General features: G+C 40.8%; 1 protein-coding gene across 1 annotated transcript in view; it reads left to right on the top strand.

The window, feature by feature from the left end:
- LOC132448021 (regulator of G-protein signaling 3-like) overlaps positions 1-10000 on the top strand; it is a 13856-nt gene that overhangs the window by 238 nt on the left and 3618 nt on the right. Inside the window, exons 1-6 of the mRNA XM_060039084.1 lie at positions 1-120; positions 2611-2661; positions 3269-3327; positions 3726-3820; positions 5631-5699; positions 7064-7124. The exon at positions 1-120 is cut by the window's left edge and continues 238 nt beyond it. Of these exons, the coding sequence (XP_059895067.1) occupies positions 33-120; positions 2611-2661; positions 3269-3327; positions 3726-3820; positions 5631-5699; positions 7064-7124 (423 nt within the window). The 5' untranslated portion in view covers positions 1-32. The remainder of the gene's footprint in view (positions 121-2610; positions 2662-3268; positions 3328-3725; positions 3821-5630; positions 5700-7063; positions 7125-10000) is intronic.

The raw sequence follows: 10000 nt of genomic DNA, 5'->3' as shown, positions 1-10000 counted from the left end.
ATGGTGGTGGTTGTACCTGTCGCTGGTCAGGGATGTCCTGCCACAGAGTTCACCTGCGGAAGCCCCCCTGCAGCCCCCCCGGACCCTCCTCATTATCCTCCTTCTTCGTCCACACTCACGGTGAGGGCTTTCTTTCCATTCATAATATTTGTGTTCATATGCGGAGGATGTTATCCAACTTTCCCAACAATATCATTATAGTTTTAGCATCTACTGTACTTGGAGACTAAAAGTTTTTATTCTTTTTTTTTTTACAAATGTACAATGTTAAAAATATATATTTATATTTAATGTAGTCCTCTTATGTGGTGGTAGAGCCCTCACACTGCCGTGGATAGGGGTTGAATGAATATGAACGATGCACTGTCTACAAATCTTAAATTAGTCCTCATTAGATTAGCACTTACATTCTAACATACTGATAACTGAGAAGCGATATTTTGTGCATTGTCATTTATTTACACACAGGCCCCATAAGAATTGGTATGGTTTCATTATACAAAATCCTCATTTCACAGTATTTGTTATAATGTATTTTCCTTACATTGCCCCTACTCTGTGCTTGGCTCGTTCATCAACATCGCTATTGTAGAACACTCACACCTAGATAAGAGGCGAAAAGAATGTACGAGATAAGGTAGCTGGCTAACCCCGCGGCCTCCAGTGCTGAGACAGCAGCAGTCGTATCGCTTACACTGACAAGTGGGCTCTGATGTAGCAACAAGTCATTTGGGCTGGTAATGGGGATCGCTCTCCGGTGACTACCTGAATCATTGATGGAGGGCATTCGCCAGATGAGAGAAAGGCTGACCTTTTTATTTGCACGAGACTAATCCGGTGTCATCCTGTTTACGGTTGCCACCGGCGATGAATATGGATGTGGCAATATTTTAACAAGGGTGGGGTGGGGTAGAGATTAAAATGTAATATTTTGTGTGTGTGGGTGGTGTTGACCTGTCAACAGGAAATCAATGGTAGATTATCACAGCTATGTTTTGTGTATTTGACAAAATCAAATCCTCAAAGATTATACGACAACGATTCTATGAATGAATGTTGTTGTCTACAAAAAAGAATAAAACCTGAAAATAAAGCTTTGCTTTGGAAAGACAGATCGTTCATCACAAGGAATGATTTTACAGCTTGTACTTTTTGATTTTATTAGCATTTGACCATTATCTATTTAGTCACAGCAGTCACTGTCATTTGGAGTAGATGTGTGCCTTGTTTACATGAATGGTCACAGAAAAATGTTATTGTCACAGAAAAATAGAATAGTCACAGAATAGTTTATTTGGCATTCAAACGGAGTTCACTGGGGATTAGCCTATTTTAAAAACGGTGATTCACTAGACATTTTCTGTATCATGTCCCCAATTCTGGTGGCAGACAGACAGTATCTCCAGAGAGCCAGGTGTCATCATTATAGCAGTTGAAAGAGAATCTTGTTCCATTTCTTCATAACAGAGCCCAAGCAACATGAAGCAGTGATCTGAGATCTAGGCATTTGAACAAATAACCCAACATTATTCTTATAGTGAGCCAGGAATGAACAGGACTGTTCCCTTTGATAGGACTAAAGCGTAGCGTTTATGAATGTCCACGTCCTCCAATATCAAATTCAAAGAAAATATCATGTGGTGCAGTTTAACCAGAAACTTTAGACCTGCATGGGAAAAGCATCGAGCTAAAATCATTACATGCATTCGATAGGACCTACCTCCCTCATTAGATGGGAGGATTGTGTTTCTTTGTCTTTGTCTTACTTTGTTTTGTCACTGCAGCCCAATATAATTGATCGCATCAGCAGTTTTGGTTTGCCCGGTGGGAAAGGAATATAAAAACACCGTTCTGACTTCAATCTAGCCAGTGCTGTCGACAGGGCTGGCATACGGCATGCCAAGAAGTCCTATGTGGGAACTACAAACATCCACTGTACCCAAGCTCAGTGGCATGCGCTAGACTGTTATCTCAGCAGTCCAGTCCCAAGATCTGGGCATTCCACCGTGAGGGCCCGAGGACAGTACAATGCCAATGTTAATAGTGGGCTGTGTCAACAGTGTGACAGAGGAGACCGAGATGCTCAGGGAGACTAGAAAAGAACGAGAGGAGGAAAGGGATTAGACAGAGCCGAGACAGTCGGTGTGAAACCCAGATCTTATGGAGAGAATAAAGGATGTGGCATGCAGAGACACACACGTAGAACACACACACACACACACACACACACACACACACACACACACACACACACACACACACACACACACACACACACACACACAGACATAGAAACACAACCACATACACACACACACACATGCAAACACACACGTGCAAACAAACACATGCACATACACGACCACACCCACAGACAAACACACACACACACTCAAAAACAAGTTTTTAAAATGTTTTTGAAACATTTTGATTTTTCAACAAAACTGCTTATCTTTTACCTTCTTTTTTTTTAACCTATTGAGATCTTCCGATACAAAGGGCACTATAAATAAAATGTGTTATTATTATTAATATTTATCAAGGAGTATTATTGTAATATTATGTATTGTATATATCTTCTTGTCATACCATGTCTTTGTTTTCACACAGGTCAGCTAAAGTTGTCTGTTATCCCAGAAGATGGACTGCTTAATGTATGTGGTAAGTATTGGAATGGTTTTACTATTTTTATTCAACATCGAATTGCATCCAAAAACACATACACATGTATCCTTCATCCTATCCTAAATAAGTTATCCTTTATTTCCGTCTATATCAGAGAATATCGACAATATCACATTTACTAATGTAGACCCAATATTATAATATGTTCAACTAAACATGTAGAAATATGTCTGCATGAACAATGGATAAATATAGAAAAACTATATAAATTATATACATATAAATATTCTATAAAATACTTAACAGAATACATAAAGACATGGCTAGCTACATAACCTACATAAAATACACTGATTTGGAAAAGCAAAGGCTATGAGACAAAAGAAGTAGACAGTTACCTAGGACATTTTGCTATTCTCCGTCCCCATCTACTCTGCTGTTACTCTACAGATACTAGTCAGCAGAAGCTCATTAGTGTTTCTCTATCTCCACATCCATGGCACAGCCTCAAGGTCAACCAGGTTTTTCCAGGCTTCTCAAGGTTTCTTCTTATTCTTCTTTCAGTCTAGTGTGTTTTTAATAAAATGCTGCTCTTCGAGACAGCCTTATAATTTCCCCCATTTGAAATTTTCCCCATGGGCAGTGCTTGAGGCCAGAGACGTAGCAGGTGCGAGCGATTTGCCTTGTGATTCTTACGTAAAGGTAGGTTGTTTGCATGTTCAATGGTAAAACAAAATACAACCAAAGTACATTCATTGGGGAATTCATGAATATATATACACTTACATCTGACCCCGTATTATCCATTGAGACATATTTTTAGTTTTTCCAATCTTCTTGTTTAATTTCTCTTTTAACGATGGGCTCATTATATTCTACAATAATATGATAAGTAATAAGTATGTCATGCTTAATTCATAATTAATGAAGTAATTGTGAATAATTTATGCTTAATATGACGTACTACCAAATTGGGTAATCTCTTTTAAATTATTTAACCTTCAGGTATTTCCGTTTCTGTAACAGCCACATTCCAAGTTTAAGTTAATCTTACTGTAAAACGCTTTAATCTCCCCCTACCTCTTCCTTGGTGTCTTCAGGTGGGCCTGGTTCCTGACAGTGGCCCTGGGAACAGACTGAAGACCAACATGGTCCACTCCTGTAAAAACCCCATCTTCCTACAAACCTTCTCCTTGTAAGCATGCAGTCGCAGTTGTATATCCATAGCTTTGATTAATCTCGGAGTCCCGGAAACAGTGGTTAACTCCGGGGTCCTGTTTAGCTGACCCTCCCGAGTGAGGAACGGTGAATTCAGATATGTAAGGAATTTGTAACTGTCCTCTTCTCATCAGATTTGGTCCAGTGGACAGCAGTCACAATGTGTCGGCCATTACTTCCTTTCCCTTTTATTAAAATTCAAACGCACACACACAAACACACACACATGCATACACACAAGCACGCACACACGGACGGACGGACGGACGGACGGACCCACACACACACACACACACACACACACACACACACACACACACACACACACACACACACACACACACACACACACACACACACACACACACACACACGCACACACAAACACTATCCTGTACCGATATTCCCCATTGACACGTCTTACTAAAGTTCATCTCTATTTGTGAAAAAGCTTGTCGATAACTTCTGGACCTTTAAAAACACCGACCTGACCTCTCATTTAGTTGTGCAAGCTTTGGAACACAGTGTTTAGTGTCAAGTCATAGCACCGTCTCAAGAACAATTCCCCTTATAAGAAAGGCTCTATTGTTCCCATTCATCCAAATGAATGAATGTTGTGTATTGGTAACAATCACGGGGAAATGAATATGAATAATAGTAGGGTGCCTTAATCGTTATCATTCATGTGGTACAAATAATGTATTGTGTGTTGTTTCACTTTTTGTTTATACATCTGAAATGTATCATCTGGGATTCTTTATGAAGTTTGGCATGCAGGTCAGGAAATGGACCAGAAAAATATTTCCCCCAATTTCAGGGTTGGGCTCTCAACTCATATAAGGCCACCACTAGGCCCTAGCTGAACTTACATTTAGGTTGCATAACTTAATTACTGTTGTCTAGAAACATGATTCATTGTATTATCTTCTGGGTCAATGGGGGGCTGCCAACGGTTCATTGCGGATAATATTGGGAATTTCTGGCAGAACGGTTTTCCCAATGTCCTCTAGTCTAGCCGCTGATTCTGTTTCACACCAAGACGTGTGTGCACAGACCATGTTGGTCGTAGAGCAGAAAATGGATGTATGGTTCCCCCACGATGGAGCATTAACTATAACCTCACACTTCTATTTCTTACAGTAATCAAATGTAGAAGATATTCCTTTGTTTTTGTTTTAGAAGAATTAGGATGGAAATGTTTAGAATACAAGCCTTTCACAAACGCTTCATTTCCTCTACGGAACAATTCATGTGTCATGAGATTACGAGAACAATTGTAGTCCTTCACTTCACATATAGTAACACTCAGAATTAAGCTCAGGGACACTTCATATATTTCTATATTACTTGCAGTAGTAGTAGTAGTAGTCGGAACAGAAACGTCTGCATATTTTTTTGAATGACTGTGGATGGATCCCTCTATCATGCTCAAGTGGTACATCATGGCATGAAAGGACCAGTTGCCAATTTAACACATTGTGCCTACTGTTGGGGTAGTGGGCAACCGTTTTTACTCAGCTACTACAATGTTAGATAGTGTAACTTTCCAATATAATCTGTGCATTAGATTTTGTTTCCAAGTGGGTTCCACCAACAATGCGTTTTGCATGTTTTAGCGTCAGTGTGAGAAACTGATTCATCAATTTAAAAAAACACACAAAAAAAACCCATCAGGGTTAGGGGTTCGATTTCCCTTGGGGGTCATCCATTGCCAAGCATGCACGCATAGTATTAAAAGAGGTGGGTCTGACAAATGTATTGGTGATGATGTCTGATGTGTGTTTCAGTGTTGTCAGTGACAATGAGCTTCAAAAGAGACTGCTCGTGACCATGTGGGACTCAGACCTCCATACAAGGTAACATAACTTCATACACACACGTTGTATTTATTATATAGAGCAATGAAAGACTGGTGTAGAAGTAGTTAGTCATAGTGACCTTATGAGTGGGCTCTGTGGGAAAAAACGTTTTCATTTTGTTAGATCAATTGCGCCTAGAATGCTCTTTGATTCACTGCTGCATTTTATTAGCCTGTATACTCCCACTGACTTTCTATTATTCAGACCATATTTACAGTGTTGAGTTATAAAAGCTAGTGCCCTCCAGCGAAGCATAATACCATTTTATAATTTATGTTGCTGCATTTTGTTGTTTTGTATTGTCCCACTGTGTTTTGTATGCATGCTACAAGCACAGGATAGTGTTTAGTGTGCGTGTGTGAGCTGGTCCTGTCTACAGCGGAGAAACACAAAAACAATAAAGTGACAGTGAACATATGGTTGAATGAATTAATTCTCTTTAGATAAGTATAGATATACACATACTAAGCAAACACAATGCTTAGTTGGTTCCTGATGAAGTCCTCTGTAAACATTTGTCTTTGTGTAGATTATATACGTGTATCATTCAAACGGCCGGCAGCAATTTGGAAAGGGGACAAGTATTTGTCACGTCTTAAAATACGGAGGGATTAAAAACATAGAGTCCTTTAGGGAGGGTTTCTGGGACACAGATTAAGAGCGATTTACTCATCATTTGGTGAGCAATCAAGCTTCATTCACACCAAATGTCCATAAGTAGGTTCTCCTAAAAACATCCATCAGATACACATTTACAACATTCATGTTTGACTCTCCCCCAACTTTGGAACGGTTAACTTTGAGCATGTTATTAATATACCAGGCATTGGTCCTGAAACTAGTAGCTTGGTTAAAGTGCACACGTCTGTCTCAGGGTGCAATTGAAATAAACACAATACAACAGATCACATATCTCGTAATAGTTTGTACGTTTACTTTGTGTATGACAATTACCAACGTCTGGGTGGGATATTTCTGCAGTCCATAGTTTCACCTCGTTCCTATCCTCATAAGAATCTCAAATTTCACCGTATCGGTGAGAGTCAGTGGCTCTCTGTTTTCACCCATAAACTCCTCACTGTTTCATGAATAAACCATGACATATTAGTGGCTGCTTTGCGATCCGCTTCAACTGAGAAACAGCAGAGCAGCAGCCAGTACTGCAGCAAAGACCAGTTCATTCAGTTCACTTCTCCCATCAAGCCTCCCACTAACGATAATGTACTGTAAGGTCAAAACATATGAATACATTTTCTCTCACTCGTGTTTGTTTAGTTCAGATGGTAATAATATAATGAATCAAGGGTGGTTTCTGAACAACATAAATTAATATATGTTCTAATCTGTCACTTTGATTACAGAACCAGTCAACTGCTCGGTTGTATGAGCTTTGGGGTGCGTTCCATCATGGCCCAAGACAAGGTGAGTTCAAACACCTTTAAAGCAGCAAACAATGTGACAGCTTGTTATTGAGATAACATATGACACACTTTATTAATCTCAGATGGGAAATCTGGGAGATTAATATAAATAAATGTGTCAGAGAATGCAAAGAAATACAAAAATAAGGAAAAAATGTCTATATACATAATGGGAGTTAGGACACATTAAAAATAATAGTTATTTGGACGCATTAAAAATGTGTGGGGGTGTGGGTGTGTGTGTGTGTGTGTTTGTGGATGTGTTTATGTGCCTGTATGTGAGTGAGTTAGAGTTATATGTGTGCCTGAATTCATGCATATGTGTTTTGTGTGCATGTGTGAGGTTGTGCCTGTATGTGTGTGTGTGTGTGTGTGTGTGTGTGTGTGTGTGTGTGTGTGTGTGTGTGTGTGTGTGTGTGTGTGTGTGTGTGTGTGTGTGTGTGTGGTTGTGTGAGTGTTTGTGTGGGTGTGTGCCTGTCCGTCCAGTGGACCGCGAATGGTTTGGTTTACTGTGAATGAGGGCCAATGACCTTAATAGAGTGGAGGAAACACTTTGGGGTTATAATGTTTCAGCAAAACAAAGCAGCCTCCATAAATAGAGGGGTGAACACATAGTTTGAGTCTCTCTCTCACACACACACACACACACACACACACACACACACACACACACACACACACACACACACACACACACACACACACACACACACACACACACACACACACACACACACACACACACACTCACACAGAGGCACATCTGTGCATGCATGAATTCCTGCATGCACAGATGGACATACATGAACATGCATGACTGAGTCATTTTTGGTGTTCTGGAACCGAATGAGACTCATCATTAGATATTTCTGGTTGAGATACATAATTTGAAACATTTTTGTTGGTTAGATGGTGAGAATGATTGACGAAAATCCAACACTCACAGACATTCCTCTGGACTATTTCAGAATTGTGTTCCAATTGTGAATCCAATGTCCTCAAAATGACCACGGTAACTTTCAGTCATGTTTCGGTCTTGAATGTCCTCAAGGCCTATCTGATCTCAAACTTCATGGTAACTTTGGTTGTCAAGACGTCGCCGTGCGCGGGGGAGGAATATTCTCGCGGAGCGACGCAGAGCAAGACATCGATTACACTTCTGTCAGCCAAAAATGTAGCTGTCAGAAATCAAGTGCACCTCGCCCCTTGTCGCGCACACATTCAAGCATGCACGCCTTTCCCCCCGTGCTGCTCTGGTGGTAGCAGACGAGTGCAGACAAGGAAGAAATACATATTTGTGCAGTTGCATGCAGTGAGAGTGGTATTGCTGTGGTATTTTTTTCATCACTGAACATACATATCCCATCATAGAACCACGAAAAACTGTTATGTTCTATAATGTATGAAAGGGGTGGATCTAGATGTGTGTTTGTGTGTGTGTGTGTGTGTGTGTGTCTGTGTGTGTGTGTGTGTGTGTGTGTGTGTGTGTGTGTGTGTGTGTGTGTGTGTGTGTGTGTGTGTGTGTGTGTGTGTGTGTGTGCGTATGTGTGTGTCTGTTGAGAGAAATAGGGGGAGGGAGGGATAGGAAGAGAGAGAGAGAGAGAGAGACCGAGAGAGAGAGTGAGAGGAAGGGAGAGAGATGTTGGTAAGAGAAAGGGAGAGAAAGAGACATATGTCAGTGTGTGCGTGAGTAAGTGAGAGAACAGGAGAAAGGGATAGAGATGGAGAGGGAGAGAGAAAGAAGGAGAGAGAGAGAGAGAGAGAGAGAGAGAAAGGTTTGTGTGTGAATGAAAGAGAGAGAGAGACAGTCTGTGTGTGTGTGTGTGTGTGTGTGTGTGTGTGTGTGTGTGTGTGTGTGTGTGTGTGTGTGTGTGTGTGTGTGTGTGTGTGTGTGAGTGTGCGTGTGTGTGTTTGTGTGTGTGTGAGTGTGCGTGTCTGTTTTCCAGCAGCGTTCAGCCCAGCACTCTGTTTGAGGTAGCCTCAACTCACTTGTTTCTGTATATAACTCCCAGACTGGCTTTTGTTAGCTCTCTCTTCTTCTTCCTGTTTAAATATTAATCTCAAATGTAATCAGCAATCTCTCCCGGCCCTTTTAAACCTTCGTCTCCACGCACAGTATATTTATATTTTAAAGAGTGTGTGGATTTAAGGGCTGATGGGGTAGAATGATTAAAGACATTAAAACAATTCTTAGAGCATTGGGTTGCTAAATGTATAGTAATGTATCATTGTGTTGCTAAATGTATAGTATATGTGTCGTAGCAGATAGGATTAGAAATTTAAGTGGTAGATATGTTTAGGTATTGTACAAGACATTATGTTACATAACATAATTAGTGTTACATTGTATATATATATCAATTGATTGATTGGTTAACATTATAGATCAAAGAGATGAATAAGGAATCACAGTAAAACACCTTATGGAACACATGTGCATAGAAACCGAAAGTACAGACAACAAGGAAACCTAAACTGGGGTTGTATAACACACGTGAACAGAATCAGTAAGCAACGCAGGGGGCAGGATTTTCCCAACGTCAGCGACCCAACATTTCTCCATGGCTTTTTCGTGGAAACAGAGTTGATGTTGCCGACCTCTGTGTTTTGACAACAGGCGTACAAAGCAATGCTCTGCTGTGTTAGGAAACAGCCGAGTGCGACGGTTCCCCTTTAAGTGTTGGTAATGGAAGGGCACCTTGAGAGCACGTCTCCTGCCATTCACCACGGCTCTGAAGACACTGCCCTGAGCTCAGTGGCTGACTCAGGTCAGCCAGGAGGTCTGCTGACCTTGTTTGACCTTTAGTGACCCTGTCCGACCCCGTCTGACCCCGTCCGTGTAAAGGGTCTATGTGTGTCGTTTTTTCTTCTATATTA

Source organism: Gadus macrocephalus, chromosome 19 (assembly GCF_031168955.1).
Source record: "Gadus macrocephalus chromosome 19, ASM3116895v1".
Classification (NCBI taxonomy): domain Eukaryota; kingdom Metazoa; phylum Chordata; class Actinopteri; order Gadiformes; family Gadidae; genus Gadus; species Gadus macrocephalus.
Note: the sequence above shows the minus strand (reverse complement) of the source record. Positions and strands in the feature narration are given on the sequence as shown.